At 40.0% G+C, this 22,142-nt stretch overlaps 1 protein-coding gene across 1 annotated transcript in view; it reads left to right on the top strand.

Annotated features, from left to right (window-relative positions):
- The window catches only part of ADAMTS16 (ADAM metallopeptidase with thrombospondin type 1 motif 16), a 186,833-nt gene that overhangs the window by 250 nt on the left and 164,441 nt on the right, over positions 1-22,142 (top strand). The window contains exons 2-3 of the mRNA XM_033178754.1: positions 47-149; positions 7,863-8,188. Of these exons, the coding sequence (XP_033034645.1) occupies positions 47-149; positions 7,863-8,188 (429 nt within the window). The remainder of the gene's footprint in view (positions 1-46; positions 150-7,862; positions 8,189-22,142) is intronic.

Here is a 22,142-nt window from a genome sequence, read left to right on the forward strand (position 1 = left end):
CGCGGCCCCCGCCGTCTCACCGCGGTGTCGCCGCTATTTTCCGCAGGCACGTGCGTGCGCTATGGGACCCGCAGCGGCAGCGCCTGGGAGCCAGAGCGTCCCGCGTCCTCCTCCACCCGCGGAGCGGCCAGGCTGGATGGAAAAGGGCGGTAAGTCGGTGAGGTGGGGGCTTCTAATCCTTGCCATTTAGCAACTCGTAATCCCCGTGCTGCTGGTTTATTAGGTGCTGTGAATGTTCATGACTCTGTGGACCCCTACTTTTAAGATGCTGTTGTGCACTTTTTTTTTAACTGTATGAGCGAGCACCGATGAGTGGACTTCCATCAATATTTATATTTCATTCCCTGGCAAAACGGTTTGCCGGAGTTATTGGTATAACGTTAGGGAAAAGGTGAGGAAGTTCATTTTATTGTATTCTAAAGAGTTTAGGAAGAATCTAAAGCTATCTGTATGCATCAAAGCCATCATAAAGAGCAAATTACTCCCTTTTCCATACCCTCCTACATCCTCGGATCCTCCTTCCTCTCCCCAACCCCTCCTTTTCCTCCTTTATAAATTAAAGTATTTCTCTATCGTTGCTTATTCTCAGTGAAGGAGGTAAAAGAAGTGCTTAGCATCTCAGTACTAAAGTTAATGCTCCAACAATCAGGCAGTACTTCAAACATAACAGTGCCCGAAATGGCTTATCGGCTTATTGTGACACCATCAGCAAGGTTCATGTCCTCGGCCACAGTGTGACATGGGGACAAGTCTTATTCTTTTTCTATGCATGCTTTTACTTCTGCCACTTACAAGTGACATTTGCAAAAGTGCTGTCTTATGGGAAGGGATCTCCGTGTCTTCATACTGCATCAGGTAAATGAGAAAGCAGGTGTGTCACACTGGTTGCTAGGTGGTTTTTTTAACCTGAACCCATCTAATGACAGTTAATAAATATTATTTTGCATTGTTACCAACAATAAATTGCCATATCAAATATTAATATTAATTGACTTTTATAGGAAGAACTAGGTTTGATTCTCTCAATGTATTCCCGGATCTAGAAAATTAGAGTTAATTCAGAATTTCTCAGTATAGTTACTTCAATTTGATAAAATAGCATAAAGGCTAGAATTTAGTATATGCATTCACTTTTCAAATTCTTCCCTCCCGAGTGATTATACGAAGAGTACATAAGGTGACCAGTATCAGATTGACGCTCACCATAAGATCTTTTTGAGAACCACCAGGGGGCGCTAGGTGCAAATGATAGAAAATGTTACAAAAAATTGTCATGGTGAATTTACAAGAGAAAGTTAATTATCTCTCCATTTACAGACTATCTTCTTTTGGTTGTCCATGTCCCTTTTAGCGTTTTGCTTACAATACTAAAAGTTAATTCTTACAATTTTAAAAGTTAATTCTAATTCACCTTTTTAAGTAAGATTTTTGTAAAAAAAAAAAAAAAAATTCTAGTTCCCTAAAATCATGAAAATTCCGGAGAGACTTAGGAGATTTCAACAATACTTTAGTTTATGGCATTTATGAAGTTTTATTTAAGATAAAGCACATTATAGACACAGAAGAAAGAAGAAGAAAACCAGGGCTTCCTGCCTAATTGTGCTTTTCCCTTGAAGTGATTCAATCCGCTTCAGCATCCTCCTGGGAGTGGTGTGTCAGTGGGCTGCTCTGAACACCTGGCACCTCGGTTGTTGTCACAGCTCCATGACAACGACTTACCTGGCTTGGTGAGCACCTGAAGGGAAAGAGTCGAACCTTTCTTAGTGAAGTTCTAGCCCAGTGGACACAGCACACCCTCCTCCCCTACCTTCTATGTACGTTAGCTCCTTAATTATGAAAGGCTAACGTGTGAGTCTGGACATCCACAACAAGCTTCTATGCCACCAGAGAAAAGATCCTGCTCAACAGTGTTGCCTGTTTCCCTCTGACCTGGAGCAGAAGAGCTAGAAGATCCTTGGTGACTGCTGGGGTCAGCTTACTGTCACCTGTCTAGGTATCCATTAGACAAGTTGGTTCTGAAATAACTAATTGTAGCCATACATTTTGTTTAAAGAGGCACGTGACTCAAACTATTATTGCAAATTGTTCTTGGTGGCTGAAATAATTACAAAATAGCAAAGAGAACAAAGCTGGATGTGTCACACTACCTGACTTCAAACTATGCTACAAGGCTACAGTAACCAAAACAGCATGGTACTGTTACCAAAACAGATATATAGATCAATAGAACAGAACAGAGACCTCAGAAATAACACCACGCATCTACAACCACCTGATCTTTGACACATCTTACAAAAACAGGCAATGGGGAAAGGATTCCCTATTTAATAAATGGTGCTGCGAAAACTGGCTAGCCATATGAAGAAAACCGAAACTGGACCCTTCCTTACACCTTATACAGAAACTAACTAAAGATGGATTAAAGATTTAAATGTGAGACCTAAAACCAAAAGCAATTGCAACAAAAGTCACAACTGACAAATAAGATCTAATTAAACTAAAGAGCTTCTGCACAGCAAAAGAAACTGTCATCAGATTGAACAGGCAACATACAGAATGAGAGAAAATGTTTGTAATCTATCCATCTGACAATGGGCTAATATCCAGAATCTACAAGAAACTTAAACAAATTTAGAAGAAAAACACAAACAATCCCATCAAAAAATGGGTGAAATATATAAACAGATAATTTTCAAAGAAGACATTTATGCAGCCAACAAACATAAGAAAAAAAGCTCATCATCACGGGTCATTAGAGAAATGCAAATCAAAATAACAATGAGATACCATCTCACACCATTTACAATGGCCATCTTTAAAAAGTCAGGAAACAACAGATGCTAGAGAGGATGTGGAGAAATAGGAACAATTTTACACAGTTGGTGGGAGTGTAAATTAATTCAACCATTGTGGAAGACAGTGTGGTGATTCCTCAAGGAACTAGAATGAGAATTACCATTTGACCCAGCAATCCCATTCCTGAGTATATACCCAGAGAATTATAAATCATTCTACTGTAAAGACACATTCACACGTATGTTTATTGCAGCACTGTTCACAATAGCAAAGACTTGGAACCAATCCAAATACCCATCAATGATAGACTGAACAAAGAAAATGTGGCACATATACACCATGGAATTCCATGCAGCCATAAAAAACGAATGAGTTCATGTCCTTTGCAGGGACATGGATGAAGCTTGAAACCATCATTCTTAGCAAACCAGCACAGGAACAAAAAACCAAACACCACATGTTCTCACTAAGTGGGAGTTGAACACTGAGAACATATGGTCACAGGGAAAGGAACATCACCCACTGGGGCCTGTTGGGGAGTGAGGGGCAAGGGGAGGGATAGCATTAGGAGAAATACCTAATGTAGATGACGGGTTGATGGGTGCACAAACCACCATGGTATGTGTATACCTATGTAACAAACCTACACGTTCTGCACATGTATCCCAGAACTTAAAGTATAGTAAAAAAAAAATCAGTGGTCACATGCTCACTAGTGAACATAATAACAGTGCAGAGAATATAAAATAGAATTGTGCCAGTTTCTCTCCCTCTACCTTTATTATTTACCTTCTGCATTTTGTCCAGATAATCTACAAGAATTGGCCGGGCACGGTGGCTCAAGCCTGTAATCCCAGCACTTTGGGAGGCCGAGACGGGCGGATCACGAGGTCAGGAGATCGAGACCATCCTGGCTAACACAGTGAAACCCCGTCTCTACTAAAAATACAAAAAAAAAAAAAAAAACTAGCCGGGCGAGGTGGCGGCGCCTGTAGTCCCAGCTACTCGGGAGGCTGAGGCAGGAGAAAGGCGTAAACCCGGGAGGCGGAGCTTGCAGTGAGCTGAGATCCGGCCACTGCACTCCAGTCCGGGCGACAGAGTGAGACTCCGCCTCAAAAAAAAAAAAAAAAAAAATCTACAAGAATTACTTATCACCCTGTGTTCCTTACAGGCTACCTTGTTTTTTTCTTTTAAAGGGTCACTTTGGCTTCAGAGCTTACAACGTACTTTGAAAGCTCATTATATTATGAACTTTGCCTCATGTGGTGAAATAATCTTTTAGATTTCATTCTTTTAGAGTATATTTTTTTACGAGTTTTAAGGTATTCCTTTCTATGACTTTACTGTAATGTAGTTACCAATTATCTGTTGTTTATTCTTGTTTAAAATTTTGCCTCATTACAAATAATGCTTCCATGAAAATATTTACATAAACCTTTTAAAATTCATCTGGGATTATTTCCTCAGGGTGATTTCCTAGGTCGAAGGCTTTTGCAACTCATTGCCAAAGCAGACTTTAGGAAGGTAGTGTCGTTTTTCTTTCCTGACATCAGCAGTGTTTGAAAGAGGTGGCTGGTGGTGGACTGATTTTTTGTTAATGCGACTGATTTCTATTTAGAAGGCAATACATCTCCTGCCACCTGCCCCACCCTTCTCTCTGTTTTCCGGATTCTCCTTCCCTGCTATCCTCTTAGGGTGCTCGTGAACATTCCTTTGCCCTTGGACAGTTACAGGCTCAGTCTTTGAGTCTGGAGCAAGTTGCAGTCAGGTGCCGTATAAGCAGCCAACTGTGGAAAAAGTGGGACGGGTGGAGCCTATGGGAGATGCTCCTGTCGGGTGAGTGAGGTGTGGAGCTCTTGCTGTCTCCCACAGCCTTTTGGAATTGAGCTCACGGGAGCCTTGCAGGACTTCTTGGAGTTCAGTTTGCCTCAACATTGAGGTTATGAACCTACCACTTGTATATATGAGTTTTTAGATAGGACAAACTTTTCTTCTTGCAAGATTATTGTGTTTGAAGTCTTTCAAATGTCTTTCCCATTTATGGAAAAAATACTGTATTAATAAAGACACCAATCCCTGTGAAAATGATCAAAATACATAAATTTACAGTGAAATTAATTATATTAAAAACATTGCAATGCTCAAAGCTCATCATTTCATAATTATTTCACTATATTTGATGATAATCTAGGCTCTTGAGACCACTGGCCTCTTTTCATCTGTATGGCAGAAATCCTACGCAGTGGGGGCTGCTGCGTGTCTCTGCACACTGCGTATTCAGTGATGGCACAGCAGTCATTGAAATCAGCCACGGGGGGAGGATTTACACCAGGGAAACTGGCAAATGCCAAAATCCAGGTCATTCTTCTCCAGACAGTGGGTTGTTGAATGTTTATTAGCACAGCATTGTGTTTATGTAAAAGTGGCTTATCAGTACTTATTTTGTATGATAAATATTATATGAGCCCCCAATAAAGGACAAGTATTATCTCTCTCCAAAATAAAGGTCGTAAGAATATGGCTTATTTCATCTGAGAATAATTTGATTTTTTAAGGAGTAAGCACCTTTTTATACACAATAAAATGTGCTGACCTGCCACTGTCTGGAACAAGCCATTCTGCTTTCTGTCATCCTTCCCCTGTTTCAGCTACAGTGGTAGGAGCTGGTGGGAGGTGAGGAGCATGCCCCTGAGTGGCTCAGAGGGCAGGATGACAGCTGTTAACATCACTGCATCACGCTGGCCTTTCCCCTCTGTCCAGAGACCCAGGCATAAGAGAGGCAGAAGTCTCACTGCAGGGAGAGTGGCTTGGGGAAATGCAAAGCAAACAGGTGTGCACGTTTCACTTTTGTGTTTGTGAGTGGCTCAAATCCAGATTGCAGTCTACATACCTGTGCCAGACATGCTGCTTCCTGCTGTGCTCTCCCTTTTCTATCATTGGATAAATTTCACCAGATTTTTTGACTTTCTCATTTTCCTAATGAAATTTTAAATAATTCCAGTGTATTTTACCTATGAGACCACAAGTTACTGACTTTCCTATAAATCTCAGTGGTTAGTTGTCAAGTTGTCTGCCAGAACATGCTGTGCCCCTCAGCCAGCTACCCTCAGAGTACCTGTCCATAGCTGTGTGCAGACTTGCCATCCATCCTGGCCTCCTTCACTTCTCTCAAGCCCAAACCCCTGCCTTTCAGACTTCCCACTAGCTGCTACCTCTCTCTCTTTCTCTGTAACCACCCAATTTCCTGTCAGGATGGGACAGAATTAGGTGGACAAGCATCTGCATTCAAAGAGTTTTAGTTGTAAGGAAAACTTTCTTTTTCCAGAAAAATATGATTAACCAAGTACTGTTCACTTCTAACCAAATGCCCCTCGTGCAGGATGCTATTTTATGTTATCCTATTATTCCAAAAAACCTGTTCAACTCAGGCCAAAGCATAGAAGGGCCCTGATTATGAAGCACCTGACAGAAGAGTCTCCTAACAGCACATGTTGGTGATAAAGGGGAAAAAAACAGAACATTAGAACCAGGGTTTTAAATAGTAAGAGGAAGCTGCACTTTTGAGTCTTTGAGGACTGACCTCCTCATCATTGCGCTAGACAGAGATCTGCTCTGGTGTCTGACTCTGACCCTTTTCAAAGACATCTCAGCATAAGTTTGGAGAAAGGGTTGGCATCATGCTGAGCTGTTATTTTCTCGTGATTAGAAAAATGCAGGACAGGGCGCAGGCCCTCTCCTAACATGTGGAGGCCCAGTGCTTGCCTACAGTTGGAGGCACACATACCAATGCGTAAGTATGTAATAGGTGTAAAACAAGCTAACAAATCATTAACAAAAAAGTACTTTAATAAAGTTACCTTCACATAACCTAAAAGCCCAGGTCTAATTTGAGAAGGTGGCACGCAGCAACATCTGGCTAGGGCAGGCACTACTCCTTCTCCTCCCATCCAAGTTCCGGCCTGTCCAGGACAGAAACTACCTCCCCCTGAACTGTGGAGAGCAGAGATGATATTGTTATGGTGGTAATGAGAGAACAAATCCTACTTGTAACCATGAAAACTCAATGACCATTTTCGAGAAGGAGAGAAACCTCCTTGGAGAAGACAACTACGATATTTACAGAAAAGCAGCCCAGGACCACTGCCCAGGATGCTGATGGAGCTTCAGGGTGTCCCTCTGTTTTCTGCTGAGAAGGTGGTGACCCAGTGAACACCGAATGCATTCCTGGAAAGATCACCTCTGACTACAGCCCTGCAGACCTACATGGGTCTCCTGAAATTTGATAGTTCCTTGGGGTTTTCTTTACTTTTTTAAAAGAAATAATTTCCTTGAATATGATTGAGACCAGCATACGCTACCTTTCAGTGGGAAGATGGAAGTGGTGCATGTCTTCAGAAGGGCTCGATGTGAAACCTGATCAAGTCCCAAGAACCCAGGCCAATGGGAGGGTTACCAACAGTTTCTATCAGGAACAAATGCACATGTGACCATTTCCAAATGTCAACATTTGGCAGACCTGGACCGTGTGTGCGTCCTGCCTTTTCTCTTCTATGTTCCATGATATCATGAATAAACATTATAGAAAATTAGCAGAAAAGTGTGCCTATCATATTTTTATTTTTAACTGCTTTTTGAAAAATTCTGGGTGTTTTCAAGATAAAATTTCTTATCAGCTCAGTGAGAAACAGAAATAACGTGACTGAAGGAATGTTTGAAAACTATAAAATGATTATATTTGATAGTTACTAGTACAGTTTATGAAATGCAATCCTAAATTTTGGTTTTGGTTTTATTTGATCAATAATATATTTTCCGTTTTAAGTGTCGTAGGATTTCCTGGCTTGGGAATAGCACATTATGGGGCCTTTAGTTACCATTTTTTAATTGAAACTGTGATGTTCCGTATTCCACACTTTGAATTCAGTATAGGTAGGTGTTGCATTTTTCTTTGTCATTTTTGACTGCGTGGAAAGATCATGTGGTAAAATAATATTATATCTTAAGACTTCCTGATTCTTCTCGGAATCCTGAAATGACTCAGCCTCTCCTCACTCTTTTGATTTCAGAATATGACCTGGTCTCTGCCTATGAGGTTGACCACAGGGGCGATTACGTGTCCCACGAAATCATGCACCATCAGCGGCGGCGAAGAGCAGTGACCATGTCAGGGGTTGAGCCTCTTCACCTTCGGCTGAAAGGCTCCAGGCATGACTTCCACATGGATTTGAGGACTTCCAGCAGCCTGGTGGCTCCCGGCTTTATTGTGCAGACGTTGGGAAAGACAGGCACTAAGTCTGTGCAGACTTTACCGCCAGAAGACTTCTGTTTCTATCAAGGCTCTTTGCGATCCCACAGAAACTCCTCAGTGGCCCTTTCAACCTGCCAAGGCTTGGTGAGTACAGCGCAAGTCCCAGGTAGGGAGGCGGGGTTAGTGATGGTGGAAAGGAGAGTGTAACCAGGACTTTCCCTCGAGTTCACATAGATGTTCTTCTTGTACTGCAGCGCAGATTAAGCAGGAGGAATATTGCCGAGTAAAACTTTCCAAAAAACATTGTGTGCCTCCTCTGGCCTATTTGGAAACAGTGCGCACACCCACCCTGCTGCTGCTGTTCTAGAATTATTGTGGAAGAGCACTTCAGCTTGAAAATTGTGTATAAGAACCTCTGGCCAAATCTGAATTCTTTAGCTTCTTAGGGGATGTTTTTACTCCAACGTACAGCTTCTAGCTGACAGAAACTGGAGAAATGTCTTCATTTGGAATAGAACAACAGTATTCAAGAGATTGGCCATGAGGATTATTTGAACAGATATTTGAAAGACTTTGAATACTGTACATCTATCATTCTGATGACGATAATCTGCTTACACATTAGGGCATTCATCCATGGCAGGGCGTTGCTGGTCCTCCTGGACTGATGAATCCAGGGTGCATTCCCCATGTCCTGCATATCGAGTTTGGAATGGTACATCACTTCGATGCTTCTGGTGCTGCGATTTACAGGGACCCTAGAGAGGGGGGCATCTGGCTGAGCTAAGCGTCTACCTGCATCCCTCAGGCCTACCCAAGTCAAAATCTCAATGGCTTGCTTTTTACTTTTCTTAAAATATTTTCATATATTAGGGAGAAAAATCTTAGGAGATTCTTAGATTCTTGGCAACAAATGAATTACTCAGGTGCAGAGGAGCGAAGTGTGACTTAGACAGCAGAGTGAAAATGTGTTCAAGGTTCAAGGTCTTGAGGATGTTAAAGGTTTGGCTAACAGGTCTGGGACATTTATTGCTTTTCTAGAAAAAGCTTTCAGTGTGCTTAAATTTCCTTCCCTCTTTGAGGAGAGGGAATTCAGACCCCACATCTCATAAAGATTTTGTGTGTGTGAATTTTGGATGCTGAATTCATAACCAATTCCTTAAAATACTAAATATATGTAAATGCTAAATCCTGTAAAAAAATTTTTTAAATGTTAACATTCTGCTTTTTAGGGAAATTTGATATGAGTTGATCTCATTGCTCTTTCACTCATAAGAAGCTTTTGGGTTGAGTTGCTAGGGATAGGGTGGTGGTTATTTGGCGCTCTTGTTAAGCATGAAGACAATGGGGCTGATTTCTTTCACACTCTCCCAAGAAAAATAAGTCTTCCTTAACGGACTAGAACTTTTCATGAAATGCACAAAATGAAGATACATCTTCCTTGGTTTTCTTTCACAAGGGCTTAAGCCAGAAATGGAAGCCATCTGTGTGGCAACGAGGTGTGCTGTGCCCTTTACCCTTGGGTAATTTTGGATTTGGTTGTGGAGATTGGTGAGGTACTTCTTGCTAACCCAGCAGGGATGCAAGCTTCCTGAGGCCCCTGGGTCTCCCTGAGCTGTGCCCTGGGGTCTGTTCCCTCAATCGAGGTGCTTTGCAATAGCGTGAGATTTGTGACGCTTTTTGAGCTTGATCAGAGTTAACAGGAAAAGTTAACAGTAAAGTAAGTGTATAATTATAATGAAAGATAAAGAAATTATAAATAACAGAAAAAAACGCTTCTCTGGGTAATAAACAGTGGTATCTGATACTGTAGCTGCTGGAAGAGAAATTTATATGTCTTCTCCATTAATCTTCCAAATACTTGTAGTCCAGCTTTACTGATATTTTGTCCATAGATGGTCACTACAAATGTGACCTCAACCAGACTTAAGAGTGTGAGGTTGAGGATTTTCGTCATAAGACAGGACAAATCAAAGGCATTGGAAAGAGCCCTGTTCTTATTTAGGCATCTTTGCAGAGCCCAGAGGCGATCACTTTGAAAAGATCTCTTCTAGCAGGAAATGCTGTATATTCCATTCTATCTATTTAATTTGTAGGGTAAGAACATTACTTCTTTTGGGTTTAAAAATATATTGCTTAATTCTCACATAGTATCTTGTGTCATTTAATTGGAGAAAATGGTTTACAGTTGTAAGACAATGCAATTTCCAAACTGATATATAATTATTCACCCTGATTCTCAGACTCTACATTTGGAAGGATTTTGCTGTTGTCCACTAATGATTGGTTTGAGGAATAGCATGAAAGTGAATCATTGAGGTGTTATCCTATCTATAGTAAATAAATATTCACAAAGAAGAAAGGAAAAACTAAACAAACACAGTACACTAAATCTCATGTTCACAATGATAATTTGAGTACAGAATGACCTTGAGAATTGCGTGAGGCTGCAGCCCAGCAGACCTGGGCCTCAGAAGTTTATTGTCTAATGGCAGAAGCAGGACACAGGCAAGTCCCCTACAGGGGGAGGAAACAGGGACAGACATGGGAGCCAGAAGAACCCAGAGGAGGATGCCTCTGTGTGCCTTGCTGGTAGGTGGAGAGTGTCAGGATAGGATTTCGGAAACTATCCAGAAACCAAGTCCATAGTAAAGTTAGAACGTGATGCCCATAAATGAAGGAGTAACAAACAGTCCTGGAGAAGACTGCTGGCATCTGCCAAGCTCACATCCTGTTAACACCACCTATAAATGTTAAGACCTTACTATTTGCATATTAAACCCAAGTATAATATATTCAATGAGATCTGTAAACCCTAAAATTATTTCTAGAGTTTACCCTGGTATTGCCACCAAGTATCTTGACTTAAAATATTTCTCATTTAGTTAAATAAGGATAATTTTTGGAAAAAAAGGATCCCTGTTATATTTATGTCTCTACCAAATTGTTGTTACAGATCTGTTTGTGGTCACCAACCATAAGCACATAAATGTGTGTCACTCAGTAGGTACTTTCTAGTACTTGGTTAAATAATGGATAGACTTAGAGGGCTAGTTATAAGTAAGAGACAATAATGACCATGGCAATAGCACAAAGAACAATAATGACTTATTGAATGTTATACTTTGCTAATAGCTTTACAATGGTTATCTCACTTAGCTTGAAGATAAGTCGAAGAAATAGGTACTATTTTAAAAACAGCTTTATTGAGATGTAACTCAAACTCACTCCTTAAAGAGTTAATTAGCTCTATTCATTTAATAGAGTTTCACCCTTTAAATTGTATAATTCAGTAGTTTTTAGTATATTCACAGAAATGTGCAAATATCACTAGAGTCTAATTGGAGACATTTGCATCACCTCAAAAATAAACCTCTTATGGTCAGTTCTCCTTCCCCTAATCTCCCCGTTCCCATCCTAGACAGTATAGGTTTGCCTAACCTGGCCGTTGATTATAAATAGAAGCATACACTATGTGACCTTTGTGACTGACTCCTTTCACTTAGCGTAATGTGTTCAAGATTCATCCATGTTGCAGCACATATCAGTACTTTATCCTTTTTTGTTGCTAAAGTATACCACATATTTTATTTATTTATTTATCAGTTGATGGACATTATTGTTTTACTTTTTTTGGCTACTGTGAATAATGCTGCTATGAACATTTGTGTACAGGATTTTGTATGAATATGTGTTTTCATTTCTCTTGGGTAAATACCTAGGAGTGTAATTTCTGGGACATATGGAAGCTCTACACTTAACATTTTGAGGAATTTTCTAACTGTTTTTCATATTAGTTGAACCATTGTATATTACCCCAGTAATGTCTGAAGGTTCCTATTTCTCCACATTCTTGCCAAACCTTGTTATTGTTCTCTGTTTTTAAAGAGCCATCCCAGTGAGTATGAAGGAGTATCCATTGTGGTTCTGATTTACTGGGTAGAGAGTATTGGCTTTGGAAGAGGGTTCACTGTGTAGAGGTTAGCAACTTGTCTGAGCTTGGTCATGAAGTGGGTTTATTACTTAGAGATAGGTAGGGCAACAAGGGACAGCAAAAGTCTAGGAATAATCACAGCCTGGCACACAAGGCTCAGTACAGCTGTCTGAGTGGATGAAGTCTTGTCTGTGCATGCAACATGGCTGAGGCACCCAGGAAAGCAGCCCACCCTGGATTTTATACCTGGGCACATGATGCGCTGGACAAGTTCTGCAGTTCAATCATCACAACAAGTTCTACATTTCAGTCATCACATCATACTACAAGGCAGGGACTGCAACAGAGTCCAGGTTGTTTCTGCCATTTCCTCCTATCTCATGATGTTGCATTTCCAGCTTTTTTGCATTCCATGATTTTGCAGTCATTCTTGACAATGGCAAGGAAGAAAATGGGGAGGACTCAGTTGGTCCATAGTCATCTGTAGAATTGTTCTGCATTGGTTGATGTTTTTTTGTTGTTCTACTTTCAGCACTTTCAATATGTCATCCTACTGCTTTCTGACTTTCATTGTTTCTGGTGAAAAGTCAACTGTTTATTTCACTGTGGTTTATTATGCATATCGCATTACACATATGTTAGCATGTATACTTTGGTATCCATTATGCATATGTTGATATGTTTAATGATGTCCCCACATTTCCCTGAGGCTCCATTCATTTTTCCTTCATTCATTTTTTTCTGTATTCTTTGTTTATCTTCAAATTCATTGATTTTATCCTGGCAGTTCAAATATATTATTAAGCCCCATCATGAATTCTACATTTTGTATATTGTACTTTTCAATTTCAAAATTTTTTATTTATTTTATAAATGTATCTTCATTCAAATTCTCTGTATGACATTGCCATCATAGCTTCCTTTATTTCTTTTTTCATTTTTATTTATTTTATTTTGTTTTTTTGAGAAGGAGTCTCGCCCTGTTGCCCAGGCTGGAGTGCAATGGCACGATCGCAGCTCACTGAAACCTCTGCCTCTTGGGTTCAGGTGATTCTCCTGCCTCAGCCTCCTGAGTAGCTGGGATTACAGGTGTGCGCCACCATGCCCAGCTAATTTTTTGTATCTTTAGTAGAAACGGGGTTTGACCATGTTGGCTAGGCTGGTCTTGAACTCCTGACCTTGTGATCCACCCGCCTCAGCCTCCCAAAGTGTTAGAACCACAGGTGTGAGCCACTGTGCCTGGCCCATTTTTATTCTTAATGTATTTTTATCATATATATTTAAGGTGAAAACATGATGTTTATACACATACACATACACACACCACACACAATGAGATCATTACTAGAGCCAAGCAAATGTATCCATTATTTTCCATAGTTCCCTGTGTGTGTGTGTGTGTGTGTGTGTGTTAGTTAACAGCACCTAAAATCTACTCTTTGATCAAATTTTCAGTATACAATACAGTATTATTAAGTATAATCCTCATGCTGTATGTTAGGTCTTTAGACTTATTCATCCTATATAACTGTAAGTTTGTATTCTTTGACCTACTTCTCCCCATTTTTTCCTCCTTTCTGCCACTGGGAAGGAGTATTCTAATCAATACTCTACTCATTACTTCTATGTATTCAACTTCTTTTTTAGATTCCACATATAAGTGAGACCATACAGTATTTGTCTTTCTGTCTCTGGCTTATTTCACTTAGTACATTGTCTTCCAGGGTCATCCTTGCTGTCATAAATGGTTCTTGTTAATTACTCACAACCAAAATCTTTATTATTTTTGAAAATGCCCTTAGGCATGAAGTTCCTACATTCTGTTCCAAATAATTTCAGAACCTGGAGGCAAGCTCCTTGTTCATGCAGCCTGTCTCTTCCCTTGGGCAAAACCTCCAAGACACTGAATTGCAAATGGGAGTGGTAGAGTGGCTTGCTTCTCCCACTGTGACACCCATACTCTATGAGTGGAGCTGTTGGGATGGTAACCCCTTGTCTTCCCTGGTTTTGCTTCCTGTCTTGAAACTTTAACCTGCAACAGAAATGCAGTGGAGGTGTTCAGGGTTTCCTTGCTGTTGGCCTGACAGGCCTGGAGGGCAGTGCCCATTCTATGTGTAAGGGCTGCTTGGCAGAAGAGAATCAAGTTCTCATGGCCATGCCTGCCTGGAGTAGAGCTTCTGCAATAGGGAACTGAAGGAATTTCAGATGCAAGTGGCTTGCCTCCCCTGTGGTGCAAATGGAGTCCCAGAATAGACATTGTTGGGGGTAAAGAAGTAGGGATTCTTTATCTTCTTGGCTACATATGCCTGGAGAAGAACTTCTGTCGCGTTGAGCTGGGGCCAAGCTAAAGACTTGAGCAGACCATGGCTCAAATGCTACCAAATTTCACTGTTCTGTTCAAGGTTTGTTGAAATGTTTTTCAATAATTGTTTCTGCATATTTTATGCCCTTAAGATAATTTCCAAGGACTTTAAATGGTTGATGCCTATGTGTGCATGCGTGTGTGTAATTTTCAGCAAGTAAGTAGTTCTTTCACTGGGGTGAAATCCCACCATGCTCCTCAAATTGCCATTCTGGAAGTGTGTCATCAATAGACACTCTTAGTAACATATTTTACAGATTATAATACAAGACCACTTTATTATCCCCATGTTACCGATGATCCCAAAGCTAATTCTGCAAAACACGGGAATCCAGAACGAGCACTTGAAACCACAGTACTATTTCACTTCCCTTAATCATGGAGCTGTTGCTGGCTTACAGGGACCTGTGAGCTCATGCGCATGAATTTGCATTGTATCATCTGAACTTTCTCTAAGGGGTAATGACTTTCTCATTGGTTTCCACTTCAGCGCCATCTTCCTCAGCATCTAATGCTGTTTGAGCTTAGTGACCACATTTGCAGTGTGTAATGTTAAATGTGCAGTGTATAAATATTAAAGCACATAGGTGTACTTTATTCCATAATTGTTTATTTACAGTTTTTTAAATACCAGACTATGAACTCTTCAAGGGTCCTTTATTATTCATCTTTGTATCCCAAAGTTCTTGTTAAACATTAACCTAAATTCATTTTTTTCTTGTAATGAGTGATTGTATTTCCAATTTACAAACAGAAATTCTTTATCTTCTCAACCTCCATTTTTGGGTATTAATAAAAGCAAAATTAGTTTTATAATCCACTTCATCTGATTTCTTGCTATGACTAATGTCAAACACTATAAATTTTCTTTTGAAGTGTATACTTTATTAACAAATGGTTCAATCACTAGGGCTTTAAACAAAACTATTTTTAGAAACTCCATTAGTCAATATTTTTAAGTGAGGTTTGTTTAAAAATGTTTTCTGTTGCATATGATGGGAATAGATTTTTCTTAGGATTTTCTGAAAGCTCTGTACTTGGATTAGGAAAAAATTAATATAATCTGTCGACTGCCATTGGCATAAAATCTGCATGAAATTTAATTCCTCTTGCATAAAACATGATGTTTGTCAAGGCATTAATGCATAGGATAGGTATCATTTTTCCTAAAGTCCAATTATTGTTTTCAAAAATGTTGGAAAACTTGTAAATCTTGTAATTCTCAGTTCTGTCTATACTCTCACTTGATTTGAAACTTACTCAGGGCCCTGGTTTGAATTGTACTGGGTTTTATTTCTACCCACAAACTCCAGGGATTCCCTGGAAGTGCTAGTCACTGAGAGATTTTTCTAAAACACTCAATAAATCTTAGGCAACTGTCTGAAATGCTGCCAGATTTTCAACTGACTTTAACAAATGTTCTTGAGCCAGGGTAATAAAATAGGAATAGAAAGGAAGAACCCACATGGGGAATGATCAGAAGAGATACTATAAGTTTTGAAAGAAAGGTGTCACTATCTGAGAAGACTGCTGATGACATAAACAGATAAAAATGTCAGTCTTGGGAGGCATGTGAGACAGATGTAGTAAATGCTAGGTGTTTGGATAAAGAATGGCCAAAGCCAGTGGTGACTAGGAAATTTAAGGTGGTTGTGAAGAACTAATCGAAAATGTAGATAATTTCTTCTTACTTTTCTGCTAATTATGTAAGAACAAATATAATAGTGCAATTTTGAAATTAACAGAAATGAATATATTTCATTAGATCAAATAATATTTTGTAAGGTAATCTTTCATCTTTGAAGTGATAACAGATTGTTCTATTAATTTACTGTTAGTTGTAAACAAAAATTAGATGACTAGAGAATTTTAGCTATAAAATCTATGGTTTTGTTCCACTTCTCTCATTTTTGAAGTGATGAAACTGAGATCCAAGTGGACTGGAGTCAGTTGGTCAATATTACAAAGTCATATGGAGTCAGACACGTCTATGGTATGTCTTCAGATTCTCTGTCCAGCAATGTTTTCACCAAGAATCACTTGATGATATTACTTCTTCATCATGAAATAGGGATCAGGTGGCAGAGCAGAAATGGGATTTGTAGAGTCCCAACCTCAGCCTCACAAAGCAGAGTTTAAAAGGAGAGTTTGCAATTAAGAGATGACTTCTTAGTAATGCTCAGACCTGAAACTTGATTCCCTGGGTGTAACAGAAGATGAACCCTGTGGCCAGACTCTCGGGGATGATACAGGCCTGGGACTGTCTAAATGACAGCATGTCTGAAATCTACTTTTAAAGAGAGTGCTTGCTCAAGCAAAAGTCCAGTACAAAGAGAGTAAAAGAGTCCAAATGAAACCAACCTCTTGAAGTCAGGATCTTGCTTTGCCTGAGGTTTAACGAGAGCAGTCTGATTGTATCTGCTTAACATGCTTGTGACCTTTATTTCCTCCTTAAATGTTACCTTTTAAGAAAGAAGTCTACTGGTGCTATAGAGGAAGCCCACTGGGACAGACAGGAAGTGCACAAGGAACAGATAGGAAGTCTGTTAAGGACTTCCTTGGCCCACCCATCTAAACTCATCCAGTCCCTGTTTCATTCCTATCCCTGTTTCTCACTTCCTACTCCTATTTTATTTTTCTGTTTGGCATTTATCATTAACTGTATCAATCACAGTCCAGTCAGGAGACAGAAACCACACAAATTATTTGAAGAGAGAGAATTAATACAATGTATTAAGTAGGCACTTGAGAACTGAAAAAATAAACAGAGAATATCAAAGCACCCTAGACAACAACTACAAGAAGCATATACTGCCCCTGGGGCTGCGGAAACTAAGGGGAGAGTTTAGGATTTTCAAAATTCAGAAATTTGGAGCTGGGCCTCAAATCCCTTAGTAGTAGGAGCTGGCTGGTGCTAGGACTCTGAGGGAAAACACTGTAGCTTGTTCTTTAAGTAAGCTACAAACCGGAATCAGCAGCTGCAACTAGAATGATCTGCCACTGCAAAGGTGAAGTCAGAATGACAGGAACAGGAGGCAGGAAGCCTACCAGAGACAGAGAGGAAGCCCAGTGGTGACAAAGAGGAAGTCCACCCCTGGGACAAAGAGGAAGTGAGGGAGCAGACAGAAAGTCCACAGGAGCTGACAAAAGTCTATGGGGGACAGGCAGAAAGTGAGGGAGCCAACAGAAGTCCACAGGGGTTAGACAGGAAACCCACTGGGACGGATAGGAGGCCCAAAGGGAACAGACAGAAAGTGAGGAGGCAGATAGGAAGTCCACTGGGGCTTGACAGGAAGCCCACTGGGACAGACAGGAAGTCCACAAGGAACAGACAGGAAGTGAGGGGTAGACTGTCCGCAGGGGCTAGACAGGAAAGAGCCAGTTCTTCCACCTTCCTTAGACTGTCCCCATTGTGTGGGCTATTGGTAGATATGAATAGGGAGCAGGTGGCAAAACAGAAATGGGATTTGTATAGTTTCAGGTTCACATCAGGAAACAGAGTTTAAGGGGAAAGCTTTGAGTTGAGAGGTGATTTCTTTGTATAATCAAGATGCCTACTACCCTAAATATTGAGAGAATAAATACCAGGGATGTTTGACTTTTTCTTTCTTTATCCCCAACACTTTCAGTAGTGCCTGGCATATAGTAAAGCCCTCAATAAGAATGTCTTCAAATAATGAATGATTTTTACAGTGGAGGAACAAGACTTCTGTTGCCTTACAAAAAATCATCTGCACAACCACCGGTTTGGATGGGGGAAAAGAGACCCCAAAAACTGAAGTAGGAATATTCCAGCCTTACATAGGGAAAAGAATGGGCTGGCTCACTAACTAGACCTTGCTAGGCCTTGTGACAGGCTGATTCTTGTATGGAGCTGAAACTATCAGGCACAATGTGTCCAGACATTCCTCCCCCATGGTAGGCTGCACTTGACCTCTTTTATTGCTTTGATTAAAATTAAGCCTCTTGTGTAGCTTGCCAGGAGGGAGAAGGAACAGTTTCCTCAGTAGGCTTGGGAATTGTATCTCATGACTCATTCAGGTATAAATTAGCACTCAGGGGCTTGTGTGTGTGTCTATTTTCAGTCTGAGTTTGGCTACTCTAAATCACTCCTGAAGAAGAAGTTAGGGTATCATCATCTGGAGGCCTGAGGCCAGACTCTGTATCAAAGGGAATTTACACACTCAATGGAGTCCTGTCCTTCGTGATTGTGGACAACAGCTGTTCTCAGTAATTCCCTACCAACACTCAAGTGCCATGAGCTGCAGCAATGAATCAGAAACTCCTAGTTGCACTTGCTCTCCTGCTGATCTTCCATCCCCAGTGATTCCAGGCATGGATCATTTTTACTGACTTTGATTCCTTTCAAAGTAACAACATCCATCATTTGTCATTTGTTGAATGTATTTTTCACTACTTAAGAGTTTAGCTTTTTTTTTTTATAGGAAAAACAGCATGTGTTTAAAATCAAGTAAATCAGCATTATAAATTGGTAGCAAAATCAGTGCTAAGTTTGTATCTTCTTTCCTATAATTTCACAGAAATATATAGAAACTAATTAAAACAATTTATTTGAAAAAATATCTACCTAAAAATAGGTTGAATTTCTATTTTTTCTTCATATTTAATCAATAACAAATGGAAATACCAAATAAGGCATGTACTGGCATTATGTAAAATCTTAGCAGTTTTGAAGCAAAAATAAGTCTCACTGGGATAAAATATTTTTAAAAATCATATGCTGATCACTCCCTAGCTTTATACATATGATTAAATGGTTGGTTGCCTTTAGTTTAAAAATGGTCTTAAAATAATAGGAAGCTTCAGTAGTAGTGACATGATGTATCTGGTGGCTCTAATTTTCTGTCACTGAATAAAGTTATTTGTACATCCCTTAATACATTAGAAATTGGATGCAAAACATGTCAAGTGAAATGTGGCTTAAGCAGTTGGTGATTTCTTTTAGTATCCAAAATCTGTGAAAAGTAATTGTCTCAATAATCCCAGGATCCTTTTCTTCTTTTATCATAATTTAAATTTGTATGAGTCTTTTCTTCTTAGGTGAAAAAAAGCAAGAGCTTTTCCTTCAATGTGGTAAACCCCTCTTTATGTCCACAGTTGTTGAGAACTTTTTCAAAGAATGTTATTTTTGATTGAGCCTTCCTCCACAGACGGCACTTCAAGCTGTGCCCTGCGGAACTTCCAGCAAAAGCGGGCAAGGGGGCTGCACCAACTTTTCGTCAGTTCCAAAATAAAGAAACTCCCCATCCCGTCAGGGTTTTAGCGGATGCTGTTGCCTCGGCCTGTAAAACAATTACCGTCCCATTCCTTCTGGTTAAATGTCACTTAGCTGTTTAGGTCTCAGTTGAAAAGTCACTCCCATAAGTAATATCACACTGTTTCACTGTTGCTCCAAGCCAGGGCAGCCTTCCTTCTTATGCATCCATACCACACCTTATTTTTCTCTTTAAGAAGACTTATCTCAATTAAATTCTTATTTGAGGTACTACTTCAGCATTGACCCCTTCCTCTCAATAGACAAAGAGCATTTTAAGGGCAGCTCCGTGATTGTTACGATTCCTACAGTACCACCACTGCCTGGCAGTGTTCCCAGCCCATGAAAGGAACTGGATGGATGGGCGAGAAGATGGGTGCGTGGTTCGGTAAATAAGTTGATGGATGGGTAAATGGATGGAAGAAAGATGCTAGTTGTATCTGTGCTGGAGAGAGTCACTGTATCTACAGAGGGAGTGCATTGACTGCAAAAGACCCAATCTAAAACTGGCCCTAAGTTGCATTTGGGAAGCATGCATTCCCCAATCAGCCATCATGCAGATCTAAGGAGTGTCTCTGAGGCCCTAGGAGTATATCTCAAAAGCAAGGAAGCAAATGGGGCAAGTGCTGTTCACATGTGGATGATCTCAGGAAAGGCCAATGGGAGGTGAGCACTTTTTCAGTCCTAACCATGTGAGTCATTTCTCTAGTTACAGATAAAGAAAATCTCTAAACAAATCTAAATAATAAATGTTGCAATACACTTTGAGTAACATGATATGATGTAATTTATGTGAAGTACAAGTCAAGCAGCGAAGTGGCATTTGTCCAGCTCTTAGCCTTTTGTATCTACTGCTTAAGCATAGAGACATCCTAATTTCTGTGCTTCAGTCTCTTAGGCATGTCTTATGTAATTACCAAGCTTACCCCAAGGAGAGATTGCCTGTTGTGTATTAAGATTCTTGTGAACAGGCACTTTCACCACCCTGCGTCCTCCACAAGAAGTGAGGCAGTGACTGTCTATACTGACACTCAAAGATGAAAAGCTGGCACTTCTCGTGACATCAGAAACATGCTCAACATTTACCTTATTTGGTTAGTTAAGATAAACCAGATAATAATTGATGTCTTTTATCAAAATCCAGAACCAAGTGAGTCAACAAGCACTTCAGAGAACCTACAATTGAAGGACTGTGGAAGTCATTCTGCAAAATAAATCAGCAGGAAAACATGAACTCTACATGCAAAGAAAGATATTGCCTTACACAAACATTCAAACGAGAAGCAGAATAAAAATGCTTCTTAAGTAAATGGAAAATATGATGAAAAACATGGCTTTTGGAGTCAGACAGGTCTTGGTCAAGTGTGGTTTATCTTACTAGCCAGCTAGCTCACTACCCTGGGCTTCAGCTTTCTTAATTCACAATTAACACTGTGGCCTCCTAGGGCGGAGTGAGTTTTGAGTAAGAACATATGAAAGCCCTTAATACAGGACTTGGCAAAAAGTAAGAACTGAACAAGTATTTGTTCTCCTCAGCGCCCCCCACCCCCACCACTCGTTATTGAACTGTGTAAAACAAATAAAGTCTAATCAGAAAATCAGTGCACATTTTGTAATGCAAGCCAGTTCAAACAGAGTTAAGGAACCAAGAGGTGAAGTTATACTGACCTTCAGAGAAGTCCCACAGATGGGATGGGAATAGGATTAGAATGTGTTTTATTACATTACATTAGAATATTATTTATTACATTAGAACCTTCAGAGTGACTTATGAAAGCAATTAGGATGATAAAAAGACAAATCATTTGAGCAAGCTATTTAAAATGTGAGAGTTTTCTGCAATGTTTAGAGCCACGTTTTGGAAGAAAGTTGCCTCTTCTCAACACCTGGGAGATCACTTGTGCTTAACAAGTTATCATAAACAAGGGAAGTGCCCAGCATAACCAGCATTTTGACTTGTATTCCCCCTGCAGCAGTCAAAGGAGCCATAAACCTTGTTTTTATTTGCAGAGATTACCTAACTGAAGATGGGGGAGTTTTTACTGTTCCCTTTGCAGGTTATCATTAGGTAATAAATAAAGAATGATAGATTGCAGATCATAAGCCAAAAAGAAGCTAGGATCTTTTATGGCACATCTCTAGCTGAAATGTACAAGTATGTGTAGAAGACTTGGGTGAGTAAGTATTGAATGTTTAAGAATAAAGGGCTATGCAGAATAGGCAGACCATATGTGAAAGCAAAAGTCATTATCTGTTCCTTAAGAAGGCCCAAATTTAACTTAGCCTTATTTTCACCATTCAGCACCATTGTTGTGAATTTCTAGTGTGGCTTTGACATGTAACATAATTATATGTTTACTACTTTAAAACTTTCTTGGATCTAATGTCCATCGTGATCATTCTGTCTTCAGTAGCTCAATATATTGTCCATCGGGAAATAGTTGTGGGCTCATGCCGTCTAGTTAAAGCCCGCTGACTCCCAGCAGTTTGAAGTTTTCTGTGATTACCCCATGAAAAGTTAGAGCAA

Source organism: Trachypithecus francoisi, unplaced genomic scaffold, assembly GCF_009764315.1.
Source record: "Trachypithecus francoisi isolate TF-2019V2 unplaced genomic scaffold, Tfra_2.0 Lachesis_group2, whole genome shotgun sequence".
Taxonomy (NCBI): Eukaryota; Metazoa; Chordata; class Mammalia; order Primates; family Cercopithecidae; genus Trachypithecus; species Trachypithecus francoisi.